The sequence below is a fragment of the Salmo trutta genome, chromosome 7, assembly GCF_901001165.1.
Source record: "Salmo trutta chromosome 7, fSalTru1.1, whole genome shotgun sequence".
NCBI lineage: Eukaryota > Metazoa > Chordata > Actinopteri > Salmoniformes > Salmonidae > Salmo > Salmo trutta.
In genome coordinates this window covers 3108510-3134317 of record NC_042963.1, presented here as the reverse complement: position 1 = coordinate 3134317, position 25808 = coordinate 3108510, and the positions used below count along the sequence as shown (strand labels likewise).

The window sequence follows — 25808 nt, the reverse complement described above, 5'->3', positions numbered from 1 at the left end:
AATTCATCTGATCACTCTTCATAACAGTCTGGAGTATATGCAAATTGCCATCATACAAACTGAGGCAGCAGACTTTGTGAAAATTAATATTTGTGTCATTGTCAAAACTTTTGGCCACGACTGTATTTGGCTAAGGTGTATGTAAACTTCCGACTTCAACTGTAGCTAAAAAGCTATGTTTGTTTCTTTTTGACTATTTTAATTGAAAACAAATCACGGTATAGTACTTCATTGTTACCCAGAAATTATATGATGTTGAGATAAAAACGGCTGCATTGGACCTTTAAAGATATGGGTCATAATTTGCTGCTGCGTGTTCTGAGGATAAATCTGGCCCTTATCTGTGGATGTACTGTATTTATGATGACGGATTAAAGCGTCTCCTACCAGGCTGTTCTTCACACCTACACTCTTTTCCCATTTAGATGTGTTACACTCAAATTGATAACTTGCGTGTCATTCAATTCAGAAGTAGCACATGAGGCTACCGGCCTTGAAATCAGATGAAATGAACTCACCTGAACTTGACTTTCTGCCATAGTTAAGTGCAAATGTTTGTGGTAGGTTGTGTCATAGTCATGGGGCTTGAATATTATTTGCTCTTGAGAGTTGGTGTTGGTATGATATGGATTTAATCAGATCTGGATGTAATATATATTGAACAAAAATATAAACACAACATGTAAAGTGTTGGACCCATGAGCTGAAATAAAAGATCCAAGAAATGTTCCATATGAACAAAAAGTCTTTCTCTCAAATTTTGTGCACAAATTTGTTTTCATCCCTGTTAGTGAGCATTTCTCCTTTGCCAAGATAATCCATCCACCTGACAGGTGTGGCATATCAAGAAGCTGATTAAACGGCATGATTATTACACAGGTGCGCCTTGGCTGTGGACAATAAAAGGCCACGCTAAAATGTGCAGTTTTGTCACACAACCCAATGCCACAGATGTCTCAAGTTTTGAGGGAGCGTGCAATTCGCATTCTGACTGAAGGAATGTCCACCAGATCTGTTGCCAGAGAACTGATGTACATTTCTCAACCATAAGCCGCCTCCATTGTCGTTTTAGAGAGTTTGGCAGTACGTCCAACTGGCCTCACAACTGCAGACCACGTGTAACCACACCAGCCCAGGACCTTCACATCCGGCTTCTTCACCTGCGGGATCGTCTTAGACCAGCCGGACAGCTCATGAAACAGGAGTATTTCTGTCAATAATAAATACTTTTTGTGGGGAAAAACTCATTCTGATTGGCTGTGCCTGGCTCCCAGTGGGTGGGCCTGGCTCCCAAGTGGGTGCCCCTGCCGAGGTCATGTGAAATCCATAGATTAGGACCTATTGCATTTATTTCAATTGACTGATTTCCTTACATGAACTGTAACTCAGTAAAATCGTTGAAATTGTTGCAATTGTTGCATGTTGCCTTTATATTTTGTTTCAGTATATCAAGTCGTCTTTAGTGGATGTGACTTCAGCTTCCAGGGAGTTATTAGCCCCATGTTGTTCAAACCTAATGTAGGTAATGCTACAGACCAGAACGTGAGGGATATCCCATTGTGCTTGTCATGTTTTATGAGATGACCAATAATAGATCTTCTGTTGACGTTTGCACAGTCTCTTATAGTGCACCTAAGCATCACTTCGCTAAGCATCAGAGACAGAGATAGCGAGAGAGAGAGAGAGAGACCCCCCCTCTCTCTGCCTAGAGGTGATCCCAGGAGACATGCCCTGGGCCTGCAGCAGATTGACCTGTCGTTTAATCAGAGGGGAATTAAAAATGGGGGGCTAATTTAGAGCACGAGTGGAGAGATGAGAGAAAGGAACCCACAAGGAAAGCGTTCATCAACATGTTCTCCTCAGTACATGGAACCTTTCATCCTTCAATCTCCCAGCCTTTCAGAGAAATGCTGATGATGGATTTATGCTCATACCATTTCAGCATGCCAGGGACATATTAGTTTAATTAACAATCATAATGATTAGGCCCGTGTAAAAAATGTTTTTTTTGAATTCACTTTTTTTAAATGACTATTCAATGAATTTCAGATTAATGTACAGTTTAGATATTTGCATGTTCTTAGACAAGACCATTAGTTTGAGGTCTGGGGTTGTTTTAAATCTTATTAGAGCTTGTTAAAATCTTCTCATCTTAACAATGACTAGGCTGGGATATGGAGTTGGTATGCTAATCCACCAGTGATCCTGGTAGGGCTCTAGTTGTACTATTTACAACTAGTGCTGCTGCCGCACGAGAGGGTTGATTCTTTTAGTAAAGCCAGATAAATGCTTTTAAATCTTGAACCCGTATTGTTTTTGTATTCTTATTTGCTGATGGAGGATGAGCGTTGTTAAGAAATGACATGTTTATGATCCTAATCAAATGGTCTTTGTCTGCCATTTTAAGATTATTTTTGTCTTTTCTCTACCATGACCTTATAATTCACTTAGTTGTTAAGGTGATTGGGATGGGTGTTTTTTGTTTTTCTATGTAGCCTAACAAGGGTGTTGCAAGAATACAGAATTTAGTCTAGATTTTGGTGTTGCTAGAATAAAGAATAGAATTGAGTGATTTCTGTTTTCTGTTACTGCCTCATTTGGTTGTAAACCTAAAATGTTTTATTATGGTGTGTGTACTGAGTGTATCCATAAGGGATCATAGCTTTCACCTGGTCAGTCTATGTCATGGAAAGAGCAGGTGTAGGTCAGGTTATTTTGGTCTAGTGCTGAGCGATTAACCGGAATCTCTGTTATTGAACTTTTTTTTAAACAACTAATTGACGGACATCGGTTCAATTTATTTTAATTCCATTTAGTTCAGGGGTTTTCTGTGAGCGTAATGTGCGCATTGCGCAGTTTCTCTAGAGATAAATCAGACCAAGAACGAACTGTGCGATTTAGTAGGGAGTCAATATTCTAAATAGTTTAGCGCAGAAAAAGTGCTAATTAACAAATGGAACTGGTACATTTCTTATTTGCTGTATGCAAGAAAATATTCAGCCTATTTTTATATTTAATATAGGGCAGACATACAAGTTCCCTACCTTGTCCCCTTCCACTTGACTTTTCAATTTCTGTGGTAATGCTGCAATCAATTGGTTGTTACTTTGTATTGAGCAAACATTTTCGATAGCTGCATGTGTGACAACTCCACTAGCTTTCCACTGGCCACAGACGTCAATTCAACGTTTATTCCACATTGGTTCAACGTAATTTCATTAAAATGTCGTGGAAACAACGTTGAGTCAACCAGTGTGTGCCTAGTGGGTTATTTTATTAGTATATTCATAATCACTGCACATTTGTGCAGCCAGTATAATTGGTTTTGAAGACATTTGAGAGGGTTCATCAGTACTCTGTTATCATTTGACTTTAAAGAGCCTCTTTTAAGCCATCAAGCAGCTAGCTAGCTGTAAGTGTGTATAAAAGAAAACAGCTTGAAGTCATGGCCACAGCTATCTTCCCATTTACCTATAATCTGATTTTAATTTTGATGGGGGATGAAAAATATTTAATGCAGTTTACTATTCTGTTATTAGTCTAAAAGCCACCAAATACTTGAACTGCATTGTGGCAGTTTGTTGGTGATGTCCCGATTCCACAAAACGTATTGATCAGCTATGATCAAACAAGCTCCAATGAAGTGATCATGTCAGGCCATCATGTCAGGGCTCCCGAGTGGCGCAGCGGTCTAAGGCACTGCATCTCAGTGCTAGAGGTGTCACTGCAGAACCTGGTTTGATCCCGGACTGTATCACAACTGGCTATGATCGGGAGTCCCATAGGGCATCGCACAATTGGCCCAGTGTCGTCCAGGTTAGAGAAGTCCGTGGTAGGCCGTCAATGTAAATAAGAATGAGTTCTTAACTGACTTGCCTAGTTAAATGTAAATATCCCTGTTAATGGTCTAACTATTTCACTGGTGCTGTAATGGTCCACCAGGCTGAGTTGCAGACCGTGCCTGGGTGTCCTCATGAGCTCTCCTCTCTGCTATTGTTATTACAACAAATCATGTGACACATACTGTATCCCTTCCAGATGGCTCCTGACTTCAGCTCTTATTAAATTGTCCATGTTTACACTGCCCTCCCAGCTGCTCTTAGACACTTTCCTTCTATTTGCAGATCTCTAATGTGTTGAGTACTAAACAAACCTAACTTAATACTGGAAGCCCTGTGGATGGAGGAGAGAAAGCCCTGGTAATGGTGTAAGAGAGGACAGGGGGCTGGTAATACTATTTTAAGTCCACTTTGAAGCATCATGTTGCAGGGATACAATAGAAGCCTTTCTGTAAATTGATATAATTCTGGTTGCAATCTGCTGTCTATGCTGTGTCCTCTCTGCTTAGTAATTGTTTGGTGTCGACCTGAAAGCAGAGCTAATGAGAAGCTTGCTGCTGTTGAGTGTTTGCCAGAGGAGAGAGAGGAGAGGAACTCAGTGAGAAATTGGTTCTCGCTCTGCTGCTGCTACTGCTACCTCCTACTAGTTCTGCTCCATAGTAGTGATTATCCTCCAGGGTTTCATCATGTGGCTGCTCCTGAGCTGTATCTCTTGCTCTCACTCTCTGTATTGCCTACAACAGGAATGTTATCATTTTTCATTTATGATGTATTTATTTGATTCTATAAAGCTTTTTTTACGATGGTTGCCATCACCAATGCATATCGGCGGCAAATGTAGACAGAGCTTTGTGCCTCCTACCCCTGCTAGGTGTATATATACCAAGGTCCCAATGGAATATCTGCACAGTTCCTGCTTTCACAAAGTTTTACACTTTTGATTATCCCCACACAGCTATACTCTACTGCACCCCAGGCCTGTGTGTGGCAAAGCCCATATTCGTTGTGTGCACATGCTTGTGTGCGTGTGTGTGTGTGTGTGTGGCCTGGGTTAGCTGAGCCTCATGCGGCCTGTCTAACAAAGAATAACCATACACCTGAGCCACAAAAGTGTTGTAGGACTCCTGTGGCAGGCTGTATGGAGCAGGTCCCATGCAGAGCCATTACCACTACCTCTTTGTGCTGATGGATTGTCAGTAGAGAAGAGGCTCGCAGGGGGGCTCCAGGAGTAGGGGAGAGTCAATACTATGAAAGACTGCTAGTCAGAGGGGACATAATTCACAACGACGTCATTGCAAATATTTTTTCTGTCCCTTTTCTCTGAAATGGCTCACAGAACAATTGTATGGAACACACCTCCAAAGTATGGGGATGCATTTTGTCATGGCTATATCTGGACTCTAAATGGAGTCAATTTGTTTATTCACAAGCACAGCTTCTATATGACCTTTGTCATTAAGAGGAACACAGAATGTCAACTCATTATCCATAATACAGTGTTGCCTTGTATAACATGAGAAAATGTAGGGTTGACTGAAAATGTTCTTGTCATCCGGATTTGACAGTGCACTGGGTAAAGGAAAAAATTCCTTAACTATATTCTGAACAAAAGCAGAACTGTTTGAGAGATCCATTGTGAACAGTTTTCCCTCCTGGCTAAGGGAGATATAAATCTAATAAATGGTGTCATTAGAGTTTTTTCTGCATGTTTTCTCAAGTAGTAATAAGAACTATAGTGTATTTCAATCAGTTTGGCCTTAAACGGATGACATAACACCCACTGGTTTGACTCCGATGTCTGCTTGTAGAGGGAGAGGGCAAATAATGATGATGCTCTATAATGTCATCATTCAGGTAGAAGATATAACCCTTTTTGGTAAAAGACCAAGTCCATATTTTTTTACATATTTTTTTTATGGCAAGAACAGCTCAAATAAGCAAAGAGAAACGACAGTCCATCATTACTTTAAGACATGAAGGTCAGTCAATACAGAAAGAACTTTGAAAGATTCTTCAAGTGTAGTTACAAAACCCATCAAGCGCTATGATGAAACTGGCTTTCATGAGGACTGCCACAGGAAAGGAAGACCCAGAGTTACCTCTGCTGCAGAGGGTAAGTTCATTAGAGTTACCAGCCTCAGAAATTGCAGCCCAAATAAATGCTTCACGGAGTTCAAGTAACAGACACATCTCAACATCAACTGTTCAGAGGAGACTGCGTGAATCAGGCCTTCATGGTCGAATTGCTGCAAGGAAACCACTACTAAAGGACACCAATAATAAGAAGAGACTTGCTTTGGCCAAGAAACACAAGCAATGGACATTAGATCGGTGGAAATCTTTTTTTTTTTTGTAATGAGACAAAATGTGAGATTTTTGGTTCCAACCTCCATGTCTTTGTGAGACGCAGAGTAGGTGAACGGATGATCTTTGCATGTGTAGTTCCCACCGTGAAGCATGGAGGAGGTGGTGTGATGGTGTGCGGTGCTTTGCTGGTGACACTGTCTGCGATTTATTCAGAATTCAAGGCATACTTAACCAGCATTCTGCAGCAATACACCATCCCATCTGGTTTGGGCTTAGTGGGACTATCATTTGTTTTTCAACAGGACAATGACCCAACACACCTCCAGGCTGTGTAAGAGCTATTTGACCAAAAAGGAGAGTGATGGAGTGCTGCATCAGATGACCTGGCCTCCACAATCACCCGACCTCAACCCAATTGAGATGGTTTGGGATGAGTTGGACTACAGAGTGAAGGAAAAGCAGCCAACAAGTGCTCAGCATATGTGGGAACTCCTTCAAGACTGTTGGAAAAGCATTCCAGCTGAAGCTGGTTGAGAGAATGCCAAGAGTATGCAAATCTGTCATCAAGGAAAAGGGTGACAACTTTGAAGAATCTAAAATATAATTTGATTTGTTTAACACTTTTTTGGTTACTACATGATTCCATAAGTGTTATTTCATAGTTTTAACATCTTCGCTATTATTCTACAATGTAGAAGTTTGTAAAAAGAAAGAAAAACTCTTGAATAAGTAGGTTTGTCCAAACTTTTGACTGGTACTGTATATATCCAGTGTCCATTTTATACACATGTCCTTGGCTAACTCAGAGTTATATCTGAACTGATCCTCTTTGTTTTTTCCAGGTGTGTAGGTTGGCAACGCCAATACACCACCAATCAAGATGGTGGCCCTTTCACTGAAGATCTGTGTCCGCCAGTGCAATGTGGTGAAGACCATGCAGTTTGAGCCCTGCACTCCTGTGTATGATGCCTGTAGGATCATCAGGGAGAGGGTTCCGGAAGCCCAGACTGGCCAAGGTAAGAGATTGGGGAAAGCTACTGTTAATGGGTAATGTCAGAACATTTCACATGCATAAGGATCACTTTCACTATGAAAAAAATGTAAATACAAAAACTACGCAATTACTTTTTTTTTTTTTTTTTTTTTTACATCACTCTGTACTAAATACTCCAGCGTCATTGTAATGCAATTGTCAAACAAGGCATTAGAGTGCCTGATCTCCAGTTCTGTTTCTGTCTGTCTGTTTCTGTCTAATAAAAACTGTTCAGAGCTTGAGATAAAACTCGATGTCACCCACAGCATTGCTTTCTGACTACAGACAGACAGAAAACAGTTTCAAAACAGTCGATGCGCTCTGTCTGAGGAAGCTGATTCAATCTGGGTTTGTGGGCGGTATTCTTCCCTGGGGGAGGTGTTAGTTAGGCAGGTTGGAGAGGCTCTCTGTGGTAGCTAGGCATGCTGGAGAGGCTCTTTAAGCTGTGAGCTCTCATTAGGCTTTAGGACAGATTCATATCAGCTAGGCTAGAGGGTCTGATGGCAGACATAATTACCCTTCTTTCCCAACTGAATGTCACAACATGGATTATTCATGTGAATGTCAATGAGATCAGAAGAAGAGGCATCGTATGTATCATAAACAGTAACTACATGAGATGCAGTTAAATAGCATTGTCTTGTCAACATGTGTTCACTTAGTTGGCTTTTGTCGTTTAAACAGTCAATCAAGCAACTGTTCCGATTACTAAATGTTACCCTAACACGTTCTCTGCTGTGTGTTTCAGCCTCTGATTACGGCCTGTTTCTCTCTGATGATGATCCCAGAAAAGGAATCTGGCTGGAGTCTGGGAGAACCCTGGATTACTACATGCTCCGGAACGGGGTAAAGCCCAATCATAGAGCCCAGGGCAGAGTCCCATCAAACATTCAATCAAAGGACTGCATATCATTCCCCTCTTTCCTTGTTTCTCAGGATGTCTTGGAGTACAAAAAGAAACAGAGGCCCCAGAAGATCAAGATGCTGGATGGGGCAGTTAAAACTATCATGGTGGATGACTCTAAAACTGTGGGAGAGCTGCTTGTAACCATATGCAGTAGAATAGGTGGGTAACCTCTCTCCAACTGGAATCTTCACAAGTCAAACCATCCACTAGCCTCTCAGAGTAGGAGTGCTGATGTTACAGGTCCCAGTTTTGGGACTGGTGCAGCAGATAATAGTTCCTGTAACACAGGATAAATGATGAAACAGGAGAACATGGCTTCTCTTTCAAAGGTTCTCTCAATTATTTTATTCAACATTCTCTCAAGCGTAAATTGTCTTTCTGTCTTTCAGTGTATTTCAATGTTGTTGTTTTTTACGTGTATTTAATTTGTCTCCTAATCCCTGACATATTATTTCATAAACATATAAAAAAATACATAAAAAATATTAAATTCCAATCCAATCCATCCAATTCACATTCTAAAATTCTTTACATTTATACCCCAAACACATTTACTCTTAGCTTTTATTCACCTGTTTACAGTAGGTTATAATTCTGTAGTTGACTGTTGTCAACTATAGCCCCATAGGAGACTAAAACAAGAAAGCCTTTAAAGACTGGTGTAACTCATTAGTAGTTACTTTATACCCATTCTCAAAATACAGTCACCCAGTGTCAGAAGGGCTAATAGAAAGACAAGGCTATTGCAAATGACATGAATGCTAATTATTGAAAAATGACTGAACATGCTAGCATAGTGCTAACCGAAGCTAGCAACCAACTGACCGGAGCTAGCGAACAGCTAACCGGAGCTGCCAAAAGCTAACCGGAGCTAGCTAATAGCTAACCGAAGCTAGCTCTAACCTAGCAGCTTTTCTGACATTTACAGTACAACAATTACAAAGTTCTTAAACAGCACAGTTACAACATTAAATTGTCAGGAGTGTCTTTTTCAAAATAAAAATGTTCAGGTGTTAACCATTAGTTTTTTTCTAGATCAAAGGAATGCACAGCCATCATTTCATTTTATAGTCGACATGCGTTTTCTGTCTAATACGAAGTTACACAATTACTATGTTGTTCAAACCCATTACATTCACTTCAACAGGCAAGTTACACTGAATACCACAATATATTTTTGTATTTTTGCACTTTACTGACCTGTAACATCGGATAAATTATGAAACAGGAGAACATGACTTCTCTTTCAAAGGTTTTCTCAATTATGAGAACACACAGGTGCAGGACCGCATACAGTCCCAGTGCGAAGCGAACACGTCTCATTGGCCAGCATTAGTATAAATGCATTGCAATGGCGAAACCTTGGAGGACTGACATTTCAGTAAAAGCATTCTTCCACAATACAGAGAAACAATACATAAACACAAATGTGACCATACATTTTGTGTGCATCACACTGATCTAGGACCTGTCCATATAATCTTATTCATTAAGATCTAAAAGGCAAAACAGATCCTAGATCAACACTCCTACACTGAGACCTTTTGTGGATACTGGCCCTGATCCTATTTATAGCTCACAGTTACTCGCTCCGCCATACATTATGGATGCAGATTCCCTAGCTTTTAGAACATGATAATTAGCTATGGTACTGGTATAGTCAAAGTTTTATATAAATATTTCTGACATGGGAAAAAAGGCTTTTTTTACACCATGTTGAAATTATGAGTGGTAATTGTGAAGCCAAAGACTGTGCTGTCCTCTCCTGTCATGTAGGTGTTCCCATAGCCATATACTGTATTTCAATTACGCTGGGCTGCCTGTGCCCAAACTCAATTGTGTGAGGAGAAGAGAGATGTCTGGCAGATCTCTTCATTGGCTGGTGTTTGTTTAGAGAGGGCTTTCTGCTTGGCTTCTCCTCTTTTGAGTTCCCACGTTAGTTTTCTGGCTGCTTTCCCATTTCCCCCACTGGTACTTCTGATATGGCACAGCTCAAAGTGCTGGCTCTGTGCTCTAAACTGCTCCCTCTCTGAGAGTTTCCCGACTGCCTCTCCTCTTCAGGAATCACCAACTACGAGGAGTACTCCCTGATCCAGGAGGCGGTGGAGGAGAAGGAGGACGGTCATGGGACTGGCACCCTGAAGAAGGACAGGACTCTGCTCCGAGACGAGAGGAAGATGGAGAAGCTCAAAGCCAAGCTTCACACAGACGATGACTGTGAGTTTGAAAAGCACTTCCAAAAGAACACAATGTGTTGTTTGTAGTCCAGTATTACATGCTTCAGTCATCACCTCTACCCCTCTATCATTAAGTCCAATTTCTCACATTAGTAAGTAAGTCCAGTATCATCTCATTTGAACACGTTTTGTACCTGAACTCAGTCATAGTACTGTATCAATGTTTAATGAAATTAAGATTGTATCCCTTGGGGGTAAGATAACATTTGGAAAACATGATTGTATAAATCATCCTCAAACCATCACAAAATCAATCGTTATTCTCAGCAGAAGGTTATGCAAATTACTGCCCTCATGGTTTTAGACCAAAAAAATATATATTTTTCCTTTTGGTTACATGTCTTTATGACTGTTTTATTTCACTGTCAGCATGTCCAATCCCAGTAGTAGAAGTGTATGCTACTGTGTATTTTTCTCTGTTGGCAGTGAACTGGCTGGACCACAGCCGGACGTTCAGAGAGCAAGGGGTGGAGGAGAGCGAGATGCTGCTGCTCAGACGCAAGTTCTTCTACTCAGATCAGAATGTGGACTCACGAGACCCTGTCCAGCTCAACCTCCTCTATGTACAGGTCAGACCTCTCTCACTGTGCTCATTCCTGTCCAACATGTAGTAAACTGAGCTCTTCAATTCCTTTCTCATCTACTTAACAGTTAATCGAATGGCTACCGTGACTATTTGCATTGACCCACTTACTTTTTTCTTATTTTTTGCACTGACTCTTGCACAGGTCTTGATGTACACTCACTGGACTCTAACCACACACTCATACATACTATCTATCTTAAAATAGATAAAACTATACTAAATATATTCACGTCACCAAATAATTAATTAAATCACACTGTTTTGCATTGACGACGGTCTACAGCAGCCTCAACAGCACTCTCTAGGGTAGCACCATGGTGTAGCCGGAGGACCGCTTGTTTCCGTCCTCTGGGTACATTGACTTCAATACAAAACCTAAGACGCTCGTTGTTCTCACCCCCTTCCATAGACTTACAAAGTAATTATGACAACTTCCGGAGGACGTCCTCCAACCTGTCAGAGCTCTTGCAGCATGAACTGACATGTTGTCCACCCAATCATAGGATCAGATAATTAATATAGTACTGAAAGCATAAGCTACAGCTAGCTAGCACTGCAGTGCATACAATGTGGTGAGTAGTTGACGCAAAGAGAGAGGAAGACAATAGTTTAACAGTTTTGAACAAATTAATTTCTTCAAAAATTAAGAAGCAATAGAGAGAGCAAGCTATATTATGTTGTATTTTTTTCACTTTTACTTACTTAGTTAGCAAATGCAGCTAGCTAGTTTAGCCTACTCAAACACCTGGCTCAAACAGAGAGTGATTCTATGTTAGCTAGTTGGCTATGGCTATCCAACACCTTCCAAGTCAAGGTAAGCTTTTGGTTTTATTAATTTATTGCCATCAGCACCCGCCGGTGTGACTGCTAAACTGCTTGCTGCTTACTGTACTCTGTACTGCATGATTGTAGCAGGTCTACTAACGCGTTAGTCAACATAGCTACTAGAACTACGACGTTAATATGGTGACATCAATGTAGGCTGTGTGTAGCGGTTAGCGGTTATGATATGAAGGTTTGGCTTGGAAAGATTTTTTTTGCCTGGTCACAGACAGCTGATGTGTTGTGCACTGAACTCCACAAGCAAACAGAAAATGTGAGAGAATGAGAGCACGTAGATGCTAGATGGAATTGTACAACGATCAAAGGGATCATGCTAGATTGTAGCATCCTAATGATGGGTATAGGGAAAATGTTTGTATCATATAGTAGCCTAACCTATTGATGTTACGTTGAGCTGGGTGAATGGAATATGAATGACAGACGTCCAATATGATGTAATAGAATAAGGCCATCCTCATAAAAGAAATGTATCATCCTCCCTCATCTTAAATGTCACCGACCACAACTGATGCATAGTCACTTTACCCCTACCTAAATGTACATATTACTCAATTACAACAACTAACCCGTACCCCTTGTATATAGCCTCATTATTGTTATTTTATTGTGTTAATATTTTTAGTTAGAAAATGTTTCTTACTTTTCTTTAAAGTCTACATTGTTGGTTAAGGGCTTGTAAGTAAGCATTTCATGGTAAGGTCAACATGTGACAAATACAATGTTATTTGATTTACCGTCCTCCCTGATTGGTCCTGTAGTCCTACGGTCAATAAAACAGACATCAGCTCAAATACAGTTGGATCTTCTGTCCAAGGCTATGGTGCTGGAACTCCTATAAAGCCTGGCTTGACGTACTGTCCTATAGCCTTGCTGGTTCTGTTGGATCAGAGGCCAGCTGACTTATGCGGCCTTGCTGGTACTGCAGTTCTCAGAGGATGAGCTGGGCCTGGTTTACAGTATATGGATCACAGACAGGTTAGCTTGCCGTGCCGGTGCTGCTGTGCTGTGCTGTGGAGATTGGGTCAGCATGGACTGTCTGGTTGTGCACTACAGCGTTGTTGCACTCTACAGCGTTGTTGTGCTCTACAGTGTGGATGAAGTCTGAGTGAGAGAGAGAGGGCTGCTGAGACAGGGAGTCCCCTGGGGGGGTCAGCTGAGCCTGCATTACACAGGGCAGACTTTGCTCACTGCACGCCTCACTGCATCTGCATTAGCTTCCCCTGCCTTGAGTTGAAGAGGGGAGCTCCCCCCTAACACCTGAGCTCACAGAGGAGCATGCTATGCACAGTACTTTGCGCTGTTCTGTGAAGGAAGTAGTACACAGCGTTGTACCAGATCTTCAGTTTCTTGGCAATTTCTCACATGGAATAGCCTTCATTTTTCAGAACAAGAATAGACTTCCAAGTTTCAGAAGAAAGTTATTTGTTTCTGGCCATTTTGAGCCTGTAATTGAACCCACAAATGCTGATGCTCCAGATACTCAACTAGTCTAAAGGCCAGTTTTATTGCTTCTTTAATCAGAACAACCGTTTTCCGCTGTGCTAACATAATTGCAAAAGGGTTTTCTAATGATCAATTAACCTTCTAAAATGATAAACTTGGATTAGCTAACACAACGTGCCATTGGAACACAGGAGTGATGGTTGCTGAAAATGGGCCTCTGTACACCTATGTAGATATTCCATAAAAAATCTGCCGTTTCCAGCTACAATAGTCATTTACAACATTTACAACACTACACTGTATTTCTGATCAATTTGATGTTATTTTAATGGACAATTCTTTACATTTTTCCTTCAAAAACAAGGACATTTCTAAGTGACACAACTTTTGAACGTTAGTGTACATACACACCCAACAAGCACACACTCAGACACAGTACATACCTTGCAAAAGTATTCAGACCCCTTGGATTTTTTCACATTTTGGTTAACAAAGTCTGATTAAAATGTATTTAATTGTCAATTTTTGGTCGACAATCTACACAAAATACTATGTTGAAGATTAGAATTGTTTTTTTTAAAGATTAAATGAAATTAAATACCTAAAATATATAGTTGTTGCGTAAGTTTTCAGCTCCCTGAGTCAATACATGAAACCCCTTCTGCATCGATTACAGCTGTGAGTCTATAGGAGATTTGCACACCTGGATTGCGCAATATTTGCCCATTTATTCTTTAAAAATTCTTTAATTTCTGTCAAGATGTTGGGGATCATGGCTAGACAACAATTTTCAGGATTTACCATAGATTTTGAAGCAGATTTAAGTCAACTGTAACTTGCCCACTCAGGAACATTCACTGTCTTCTTGGTAAGCAACTCCAGTGTAGATTTTGGACTTATCCTGCAGGTTATTGTCCTGCTAAAGGGGAATTCCTCTCCCAGTCTCTGGTGTAAAGCAGACTGAAGCAGGCTTTACTCTAGGATTTTGACTGTGCTTAGCTCCATCCCGTATCTTTTTATCCTGAAAAACTCCCCAGTATTTGCCGATGTCAAGCATACCCATACCATGACGCAGCCACCACCATGCTTGAAAACAAGGCAGTTACACAGTGATGTGTTGTGTTGGATTTGCCCCAAACATACAGTAAGGCTTTGCAATTAGGCCAAAAAGTGTATTCCTTTGCTGTTTTTTTGCAGTATTACTTGAGTGCCTTGTTGCATACAGGATGCATGTTTTAGAATGTTAATTTCTCTATATGTGTGTTCTTCTTTTCACTCTGAAATGTAGGTCATTATTGTGAGTCACTACAGTCATGTTGATCTATCCTCAGTTTTCTACCATCACAGACATTGAACTTTGTAGCTGTTTTAAAATCACCAATTCACTTTTTATTATCCAGGGGAAGCTAGTTGAGACCAGTGTCTCATTTATAAAGTTTGCTCTGAGGACAAACAAAAAAACATGAATACAACAATAACAAAAAAATATAACTGTCTTGTAGTTTTTATAAGTACATGACATCAGTATATTACAACTTATAATAACCAATTAAAATAGCCCTACTTGCACCAGGGAATCCAGGTGTATTTTTCTTTTTAGATATTCCATAACTGTGGTGCTTTACAACTAAAGGTGGATTTACCAAACTTTGTGGAGACAAGCAGGACCTCGAGTTAACCAACCCTGCGAACAGGTTTGGTACCTCATATTTTATATTTCAGCAGGGAAGTGAGGTATGTTGGAAGCTTGTGGAGTAGAGCTTTCTAAACAAGAAGGGAGTATTGATGTAATATACAGGATTTTTGTGAGGTCCAGCCAACCTTCTGATACAGGATGCAGTGATGATTATTAAACCTGTCACCTTTTAATAAAGAGAATGGCGCTATGGTAGACAGCATCCAAAGGTTTAAGAGTAGTGGCTGCTGCATTCAGGTAAATGGTGTCACCATAGTCAAGAACTGGCAGGAAAGTTGACTGTACAATCTGCTTGCTGCTGTTCATGGAGAGGCTAGATCTATTTAAAAAAGAAAACAAGACCACTTTAATAACTTCAGAAGGACGACTGTATCTTTTGATGTATGGGTGGTTCAATATATAATCCCCAGCATAATTATTAACTTGACTATGCTTAAAGAGATATTAAATGTCTGATTTGTTGTTGTTACCTGGTCTTTGTAGTTGTATCTGTGCTTGAAATGAAATCGTTGACTGAGGAACCTTACAGATGTATGTACGGGGGACAGAGGAAGGGTTAGTCATTACAAAATAATGTCAAGCCCTATTATTTCACACCGAGTGAGTCTATGTCACCTTATTATGTGATTTGTGAAGACAAATTTTACTCCTGAACTCATTTAATTTGAATAACAAAGGGGCTGAATACTTATACAATGACTATTTTAGTTCTGCATTTTTTATTTATCTACGCTGAACATAAATATAAACGCAACATGTAAAGGGTTGTTCCCATGATTCTTCCATGGCCTGCATACTCACAGACATGTCATTCATCGAGAATGTTTGGGATGCTCTGGATCGACGTGTACGACAGTGCATTCCAGTTCCAGCCAATATCCAGCAACTTCGCACAGCCATTTGAAGAGGAGTGGGACAACGTTCCACAGAGCACAATCAACAGCCTGATCAACTCTATGGGATGGAGATGTGTCGCGCTGCATGAGGCTAATGGGGGTCACACCAGATACTGACTGGTTTTCGGATCCACGCCCCTATTTTATTTTGTGACCAACAGATGCATATCTCTATTCCCAGTCATGTGAAATCCATAGATTAGGGCCTAATGAATTTATTTAAATTGACTGATTTCCTTATATGAACTGTAACTCAGTAAAATCTTTGAAAATGTTGGGTTTATATTTTTGTTCAGTAAAAAAAAAAAAATGTTTTTCTTCCACTGACATTACATTGTATTGTGTTATTAAATTGTTGACAAAATATGACAATTAAATCAATTTCAATCCCACTTTGTATCACAATAAAATGTGAAGAAATCCAAGAGGTCTGAATATTCTTGCAAGGCATTGTACATAAATACTATACTGTACATCAATAGTTAACTCCCTCCTTGTAATCCAAGCTGCCTCTGAGCTACAGTCCATAAATACATCTATAGTTAAGTCTCTCTTTCTCCCTATCCTCCCTGTCACTATTTTATCTCTTCCTCTTGCCCCGACTCCCTTCTCTAATTCTCTGTTTTTGTCTCACGCCCCCTTAATCCCATAAAAATCCTGACAAAATCACACCCACACCCACAGACTCTGGCACACATTGCAGTGCTCCATCATGCACTCCCTTCCTTTACAAACAAGCCCATATCCTTTCTCCCAAAAACACAATTACACCCTCTATCTATTCCTCCCTTTTCTCCTCTTCCAGCTTTCCCCGTCTTTTTTTCCCTCCACTCAGGCACGCAGAGTCTCACACACACGGTGACAGAGTGAGAAGAGTAGCAGCATTCTTAGGCTGGAACACACCCCAGGCCACACATCCACTCTCTGACTCCCTCATTCCAAGAGACTTTTGCAGTGCTCTCCTCAGCCCAGTCTCCGGCACACGACTGTACTACACATGCTTCCTGTCAATGTCTATATTCTGGTACGATGGAACAGTCCTCATTCACCATGCAGCCATTACCATAGGAATCTGAGTTAGTAGGTTAATATAATGAGTGTGTAGATTATGATCATCCCTGGCATTCCTTAGGGAGAGCCTCCTAGTGATGAGCTCCAATGTTTATTAATGATATGTAGCTTCCATGAGCTCATCCTCCCACCCCTCCATGCAGCGGGGGTCTCTGCCAGATACAGCCCCAGCCTTAATACCCAGACACTCCTCTCCCGACACACATCTCTACTACAGAAAATGCACTATTGAGCCCAATGGCAACAGCCTTTGTGTGTGTGTGTGTGTGTGTGTGTGTGTGTGTGTGTGTGTGTGTGTGTGTGTGTGTGTGTGTGTGTGTGTGTGTGTGTGTGTGTGTGTGTGTGTGTGTGTGTGTGTGTGTGTGTGCTGTTGTGTCCTGCTTTTGATGATGTGTTTAGTAATCCAGTCTACAGGTGTTCTAAACCTAATATGCCTTGTGTTTTGCTGTGAAACAACTGTTCTCATTATTGATATGCCTATTGATTGATTGGCTGGTTAGTCAGGTGATTTACAGTGGTATACATGAAACAGTTTTACATTTGTCAGCGTTTGTTTATGGCTGTAGTATTCCGCCCAGGCTAAGGGTTGTACTCTTTAGGTTACAGTACAGTGGGCTGATTGACATCAGAGTTACAGCCCCAGGCTGAGTCAGGACATCTGGGCTGTTATGAAGCTCCTCCTCCAGTACAGTACAACCCTGCTTCTTCTAAAGGGGCTCGCAACTGGTTGTCCCTGAACAGCCTTGTACTGGAGGGCAGATGGCCCCACTCACACTGATCAGCACCACTCTAAAGAGGTGTTTGTTGAAGATTGTCTAAATCTCAGACTAGAAAGTGCTGTTTAGCTTGCAGTTGATGTAATGAGACATTAAAATGAGCTGGGCTGAGTCTGTGCCGTCTGAGGCTAAAAGCACAGAGGGAGGCTTTCTCACTGTCAGTCAGGCATCTCAGCATTAGAAGCCATTAATCTTGCAAGGGAGGGAGAGAGGGAATATATACAGGCCCATTGAGGAAACACAAGGTACTGTATGTCAGCTAATTTTAAAGATGTCCAGAAGTGCTGGGTTCCTCTCCACACAAAATCAGTGTCACCCTCAACTACCTAAATGGTTTTAGATAGTGTAGAGTAGGCCACGTTTTGAGGTAATGCTTTAATGGATGGACGATACATTGAATATAACAGATGTCTTAGATGATCGGTGACAAATGGTACATTCCAAGTAGGCCTTGATTGAAGTGTATTGAAAATATAATTATTGTTGTGGCCAAACGGGCCAGGTTGCTACAGTACATGGCTGCTATCAGGCATTATTGAGGCCTGGGTAGTCTTAATGTAGACTTTTATTTACGTCCAGTTTTATTGTTTTACATACACTTCGTGCATATTGTACTAATAAAAAATGACTCAAGTTGCTCTTTAACAGTTTATTAATGAAACATTGTGGATCAGTCTGCAATGTCGATGCAATATTCTGAGAAATTGCTAAATATATTGACGTCTTTGTGATAATACTGTACGTCACCATTGACTGTGATGATGAATGATTGAGGCTGTTAGATTTGATATGTTAGCTAATGTCTTGGATTGCTATACAAACTAATCTTGTTTGGTTCCCCTGAGTCCATTAATCTCAGTAAAGTGTTTGTGTGATGTCCTTGCTCTTGGGTTACATGTATTCACTTAGCAGGCATTCTTCTCTGAAGCAACTTTCAAACGAGAAACTGCAGCATTACTCTCTAGTTTGAACTCAGTATAAAGTCTAACTTTCTCTCTTCTGTCTCTCTTTCTGTCCTCTAGGCCAGAGATGACATACTGAATGGCTCCCACCCTGTTTCATTTGATAAAGCCTGTGAGTTCGCTGGAATTCAGGCCCAGATCCAATTTGGCCCCCACGTCGAACACAAACACAAGACTGGATTCCTAGAGTAAGCCCTTTTATCAGATGGCATTATCAACAATAACACTATTGTATCCAACACTACCATTCTATACATTTCAATCTTATTTAGACACAATACTAGCATCGTAGTTTAGGACAAATCCTTATTTTTGTCATACCTATTTGAGTGCAGTACTCAACGGCATACGAGAATGTTAACACTTGTGAATGTAGGTACTGAGGCAAGAATGACCTTGTGTGAAAACATGTTTTGGAAAGAGAATGTCTGTACATGATGAGTGTAAACTTGTAAAATGTGATTTATCTCCATAGCCTTAAGGAATTTCTACCCAAAGAGTACATCAAGCAGAGAGGTTCAGAGAAGAAAATATTTGTGGTATGTTCAGTATTATGCAATATGTTGTGGACATATGGATTCATATGTTATGAAAAGAAAATTAAAACCAGTGCAATTCCCAAATATGCTACTGTTTTAAAGTCTGAAAGGTTCATATTGCTGTATCCATTTCCCTCTGACCGTCAGGATCACAAAACCTGTGGAGAAATTACAGAGATTGAGTCCAAAGTAAAGTATGTGAAACTAGCGAGGTCCCTTCCGACATATGGGGTCTCTTTCTTCCTGGTGAAGGTAAGATATAAGGAGAGAGGCTTGTGTTCTCCAACAGACAGTAAAATGAATGATTTACTGTGTAAATACAGCTTACTGCAAGGTTACGATTAGGTTTGAGAGAGTGTGAGTGTGTGAGAGAAAGAGAGAGAAAAATCACAGCCAAAAACATAGAAGCACATTTTGGGACTTTATTGCAACCTTCCATCTGATATGTGTCACTCTTAAACCAGCTCAGTGCTCCCAGAACAAGCATTCCCTAACTGTAAGGCTCTTAGATATGATCAAAGTTTATTGGTTGCGTACACAGTTTAGCAGGTGTTATAGCGGGTGCAGCCAAATGCTTATGTTGCTAGCTGCTAACAATGCAGTAAAATGTCAAACAATTCAAATGTAAGGGATTTTCTTCTCTCCAAACATACAAGAAATCAAGGAACTTTGAATGAAAGATATAGAAGGAATTCAGCCTGTCTGGTGGTGGTGAGACTAGGGCCAATAAAAGCTCTCTGACATTAGTTCAACCTGTGGTGCTGTGAGTCCCAGACCAGCAGATGTTTTAAAAACCTCACCAACTTACCTTGTATGAAATACAAGCTTACTGATTTAAGATACTATCTCTAACATGGCAAACCACTTCAGATTCCAAAATCTGACTTCCTGAGTTGAATACACTGTGAACAACTACTTGAATAAGCTAAGACAATGAACAACTGGAATAGTTCTCTATACATAGCTACCCTGATAATCAAGATAATGTTATCTGCCCTTGTATGAAAATCATTGAGCCTGTACAAGCTGCTCTAAAGCTGTTACCTTGTTCCGTTATTGGAGCTCTACTTTTTGACCCTGAAATAAAAACAATAGCCTGGAAAAGTGAAAAGGCACTTTCCTCCTAACCGTTAATTTTGTGTAGTGTTCAGCTTTGCTGGAGTGGAGCCAAGAGTAGGCTCATGATCTGAAGTGAGGCGTAATGGATTGTGTGTGGGCAGAGAAGAGGAGGACACTAGAGCCAGTCAGCGTCAGTCTGCTGCTGGAAGCTCCATCCTGACACACTGACAGCCAGGCTGAGGCTCCCCTAGTAACAGAGGCCTAGCCTGGGGAAGGAGGGACTGGGGATGGCCTGTTCAGCAGAACAGCAAGGAGGCCCGGTTAAACAAGCCTGAACTCTGCAGGGTCAAACCCCATCCGCCCTCCTCCTCCTCCACTGGGGCTCCTGACTCAGGACAGACAATCAGAACAGTGCATGTGTGCTATCTATGGCAGGCAGCTGTGCTCTGCTGCTGTTTTCATTTCTCAGAATAAAGAGATGCCCCCAGTTTTTCATCTGTGTAGGCGTTTAACACCTATGAAAATATTATCTTATGTCTTGTCTGTTAGGAAAAGATGAAAAGCAAGAATAAGCTGGTCCCGCGGTTACTGGGGATAACCAAAGAGTCGGTGATGCGGGTGGAAGAGAAGACTAAAGACGTGGTTCAGGAATGGCCCCTAACCACGGTGAAGAGATGGGCTGCTTCTCCCAAGAGCTTCACCCTGGTATGACCTGGTCTCAGTCCACTCCAATCCAACATTCACAGGAACACATTCTACACTCTTAAGGCTTGCACAGATCGCACCGAATGTGGATTTAGCATTTGTCTGGCGAACGTTCAGCGCGCTGTGTTTTAGGGACCACCTGCTGTAGAGGTATGACTGCCGACATTTTTCACGTGATTCTACATGGAAAATTGGTGCGCACTCGGTTTGCAATTTATGTTAAGAGGTGCTAAGTACTCTCGGCCAGCAAACGCTAATGGTGTGTCTGAGCCCTTAAGGTTAACCTCTTTTCTGTCCCTACATCTCATTATAGCAACAGAAATACACTATATATAAAAAGGTATGTGGACACCCCTCCAAATTAGTGGATTCGGCTATTTCGGACACACCCGTTGCTGACAGGTGTAGTGTAACTGCAAAATAGTATGTGTTGTTGATACTACCCCCAATCCACAGTGTTAATGTTTTCAATAAACAGTTATGTTAGTGTATATATTAGACTGTGTAAACACAGGATTTTACTAGATGAATGTGAAGCACTTGGATGTTTTATTTATTTGAGTCCTTTTTCAATGTAGTGTTTTGGTTGTTGTCTGTCAACAATGCTGTTATTAAATTGTATTTTTATTTAACCAGATTGCGTTCAAGATTAATAGGGAGTACAATTTTTAAACATACTCGGAGCTGCATTTGCCAACATTGATTTGAATGTAATATCACATTCCTGTCTCGCTTAGGAAGCCTTTGAAGTATGTGGAGTTAGATATTAAAATGAGTATGTCTCATATTTTATCAGCTCTTTGAAGACTTCAGAATTGTAGTGGAATGGAGTCAAAGTATGTCTGTTCATCAGGAGAAGGACTGGGGAGGTTTTGCCACCATACTGTTAGTCCATTCAAAGATTCTTTCTAAGCACTACAACATCTTCCTGTGATTGTGTAGAAGAAAAGGAACTTTGAACTTAGAGCACAGCATGGCAAAGAGCTGTGACACATGTTGCACTTCCCATACGACAACGCATACACTTCTCCATTTCCTTGATATGAATACTATGAGCCTATATAATGACAGATAGGGATTTATGTGATGAAGATATTGCCACGAGAGTAATCTATTCTAGTGGGCCTGTACTGTAACTTCATTGTCTCTCCTGACAATCTTATTGTACCCTGCAGGATTTTGGGGAGTACCAGGAAAGTTACTACTCTGTTCAGACCACAGAGGGGGAACAGATCTCTCAGCTGATTGCAGGATACATCGACATCATTCTCAAAAAGGCAAGTCAAGATTAACCAGAAACACTTCCCACAAGTATTTTCTTTTGACACCTTTTGTTATCCCCTTCCACAGAAGCAGAGTAAGGATCGTTTTGGTTTGGAAGGAGATGAAGAGTCCACCATGCTAGAGGAATCTGTCTCTCCAAAGAGGTAAGGATCCCTCATACTGCACATACTATACAATACATAGGATGCTAGCCTATTTACATTGAGAATGCTGACCATCCATATTCAGGGACTACAGACAAGTTATTCCTCATGTCAATGTAAACCTTGATTTAATTGTGCATATGATGTAATCACATTTCTGCCTGCCCGGCATTACACCCCTGAGAAAAATAACACGAAATGAGTTAGACTCTGCATCCGGAATTTTCCAATAACATACAGTACCTGTGAGATCATGTGTTCTCTGAAACATGATAACAGAATGCCCTCTGTTGTCCCTCTCTCCTTAAGGAATATTAGCTTTTATGTTTATTTTTTCTAACCTCCATAAGAAAAATACCCCAGGGAAAGACGGATATATTAGTTTTCTGCAAACAAAAGCGAAATCATCAGGAAGACGTGAATTAAAGGGATACTTCGTGATTTTTATCTACTTCCCCAGAGTCAGATGAACTTGTGGGTACCATTTTTATGTCTGTGTTTTTATGTCTGTGTTGGGGGGGGGTGCATTGGGATTATTTAAGATACTCTTTGAAGAGGTAGGGTTTCAGATGTTTTCAAAAGATGGGCAGGGACTCTGCTGTCGTAGCTGCAGAGGGAAGCCACCATTGGGCTGCCAGGACAGAGAAGAGCTTGGACTGGGTTGAGCTAGGGGTGGGAGGACCAAGATACCAGAGGTGGCTCGGGTTGGTGTATGAAGGTAGAGGTAGTTTCGCAAACCAATGCTAACTAGTGTTAGCGCAATGGACATCTGCTAGTCAGTCATTATGCTAAGACTAATTAGCAATTGCGCAAGCGCTAGTTATCAACTTCCTTCAAACTGCAAGCAGAGACATAAAAATGGTATCCACAAGTTATCTGACTCTGGGGAAGTAAAGGGCCTCATTGCCAAAATCCTGAAGTATCCTTTTAATTTGTCATGTTCATGGAAGCCATTTTTTATTTATTTCTTCTCATCTCTGATGATCACAGCTAGCCTAGTTTTTATCCTTGCTTGGCGTTGCAGCTTGACTCCTACAGTATATAAACTCAGCAAATTAAGAAACGTCCTCTCACTGTCAACTGCGTTTATTTTCAGCAAACTTAACATGTGTAAATATCTGTATGAACATAACAAGACTCAACAACTGAGATATAAACTGAACAAGTTCCAAAGACATGTGACTAACAGAAATGGAATAATGTGTCCCTGGTCAAAATCAAAAGAAAGTCAGTATCTGGTGTGGCCACCAGCTGCATTAAGTACTGAGGTGCATCTCCTCCTCATGGACTGCACCAGATTTGCCAGTTCTTGCTGTGAGATGTTACCACACTCTTCCACCAATGCACCTGCAAGTTCCCGGACATTTCTGGGGGGAATGGCCTTAGCCCTCACCCTCTGATCCGACAGGTCCCAGACGTGCTCAATGGGATCGAGATCCAGGCTCTTCGCTGGCCATGGCAGAACACTGACATTCCTGTCTTGCAGGAAATCACGCACAGAACAAGCAGTATGGCTGGTGGCATTGTCATGCTGGAGGGTCATGTCATGATGAGCCTGCAGGAAGGGTAACACATGAGGGAGGAGCATGTCTTCCCTGTGACGCAGATTGCTTGCGATGACAACAAGCTCAATCCGATGATGCTGTTACACACCGCCCCAGACCATGACGGACCCTCCACCTCCAAATCGATCCCACTCCAGAGTACAGGCCTCGGTGTAATGCTCATTCCTTTGACGATAAATGCGAATCCGACCATCACCCCCGGTGAGACAAAACCGCGACTCGTCAGAGAAAAGTACTTTTTGCCAGTCCTGTCTGGTCCAGCGACGGTGGGTTTGTGCCCATAAGCGACATTGTTACCAGTGATGTCTGGTGAGGACCTGCCTTACAACAGGCCAACAAGCCCTCAGTCCAGCCTCTGTCCGCAATAGGCTGAGAGTCTGAGCACTGATGGAGGGATTGTGCGTTCCTGGTGTAACTCGGGCAGTTGTTGTTGCCATTCTGTACCTGTCCCACAGGTGTGATGTTCAGGCATCTGGGCATCTTTCTTTTGGTGTTTTTCAGAGTCAGTAGAAAGGCCTCTCTAGTGTCCTTAGTTTTCATAACTGTCACCTTAATTAATTGTCTATCGTCTGTAAGCTGTTAGTGTCTTAACTACCGTTCCACAGGTGCATGTTCATTAATTGTTTATGGTTCATTAAACAAGCATGGAAAACAGTGTTTAAACCCTTTACAATGAAGATCTGTGAAGTTATTTGACTTTTACGAATTATCTTTGAAAGACAGGGTCCTGAAAAAGGGATTTTTTTTTTTTGTTGCTGAGTTTATAATACAGATAGACTGTTGTCCTGTCACGCCGAGCCCAGACACCGATTGTGTCTCATAGCGGATCCTGCTGGGATAGACACTGGGCATCATATCACTCCCTGCTGTTTAGGTGCCAATGGACTCATGTTTTGTTTCTCAGCACGGAACATAATTGCTGCCTCTCAAAATAAGCAGTAATTAACCAATAGTGAATGTGACAATCTGTTTACAGGGGCAGTGGAACAGCTCTTCTCATGTGTTTTAGTCTATCAGTACTAACTCACTGTTATGGCTCTGTTACTACTATCCTATAGTTATGGAGAAAATACTGAGTATTATGTTTCCTTATCAGAAGATGCCCTGTAAAGGTCCGAATATCCATCTCTCTCTCTCTCTCCATCGTTCTCTCTCTCTCTCCTCTCAGGTCGACCATCCTGCAGCAGCAGTTTAACAGGGTGGGTCGTGTGGAGCATGGCTCGGTGGCACTGCCAGGTATCATCCGCTCCGGGTCCATCGGTGGCCCTGACAACACCTTCAACATGGGCACCATGCCCTCTGCCCAGCAGCAGATCACCACAGGGCAGATGCACAGAGGACACATGCCCCCGCTGGTGAGCATGCCCGCTGGCACCCATACCAATGTCACACAGTAGGAGCAGTGATGTGCAGAGAACCTTGCTTACACCATCACTAACTACGATCTTTGTCTGTTTAAAATGTGTGTGTGTTGTCAGAGCTTGGCCCAGCAGGCCCTGATGGGGACCATTAACACCAGTATGCAGGCAGTGCAGCAGGCCCAGGCTGATCTGGGGGAGGTAGTTAACCTGCCTCCTCTGGGACAGGACATGGTGAGTTCTCTCCTCCATTCACTGGACTAATCCCCCTTCACACACCACAGCCACAAAATGACACCATTCAATACTGCTCCACTTCTCCCACACGTTGAACCTTTTAGTCCACCCAGCCTGGTCAGTAAAGATTGATTCACGCTTTTTTTGTGTGTTTTTGGAAAATATATTTTTGTATCCCATTAAATGTATTCTTTTAAAGTTGCAAGTGTGGCATTTTTCCTCTAGATGTGCTTAGCTAAGCATACTGTAGAGAAGGGCTGAGTTTGTTCGTCTTTTTGAACTCCCATGTTTCACGTGTAATTAGGTGGTGGAAATTGACTGT

At 41.5% G+C, this 25808-nt stretch overlaps 1 protein-coding gene across 4 annotated transcripts in view; it reads left to right on the top strand.

Annotated features, from left to right (window-relative positions):
* The window catches only part of LOC115196757 (talin-2-like), a 158421-nt gene that overhangs the window by 83013 nt on the left and 49600 nt on the right, over window positions 1-25808 (top strand). For all 4 annotated transcript variants that reach the window (XM_029757643.1, XM_029757640.1, XM_029757642.1 and 1 more), the window contains 13 exons: window positions 6989-7162; window positions 7928-8025; window positions 8116-8245; window positions 10148-10303; window positions 10750-10892; window positions 18657-18784; window positions 19072-19135; window positions 19283-19387; window positions 20744-20899; window positions 22075-22176; window positions 22250-22326; window positions 25060-25246; window positions 25370-25483. In XM_029757643.1, coding sequence (XP_029613503.1) covers window positions 7027-7162; window positions 7928-8025; window positions 8116-8245; window positions 10148-10303; window positions 10750-10892; window positions 18657-18784; window positions 19072-19135; window positions 19283-19387; window positions 20744-20899; window positions 22075-22176; window positions 22250-22326; window positions 25060-25246; window positions 25370-25483 — 1596 coding nt within the window. In that variant the 5' untranslated portion in view covers window positions 6989-7026. The remainder of the gene's footprint in view (window positions 1-6988; window positions 7163-7927; window positions 8026-8115; window positions 8246-10147; window positions 10304-10749; window positions 10893-18656; window positions 18785-19071; window positions 19136-19282; window positions 19388-20743; window positions 20900-22074; window positions 22177-22249; window positions 22327-25059; window positions 25247-25369; window positions 25484-25808) is intronic.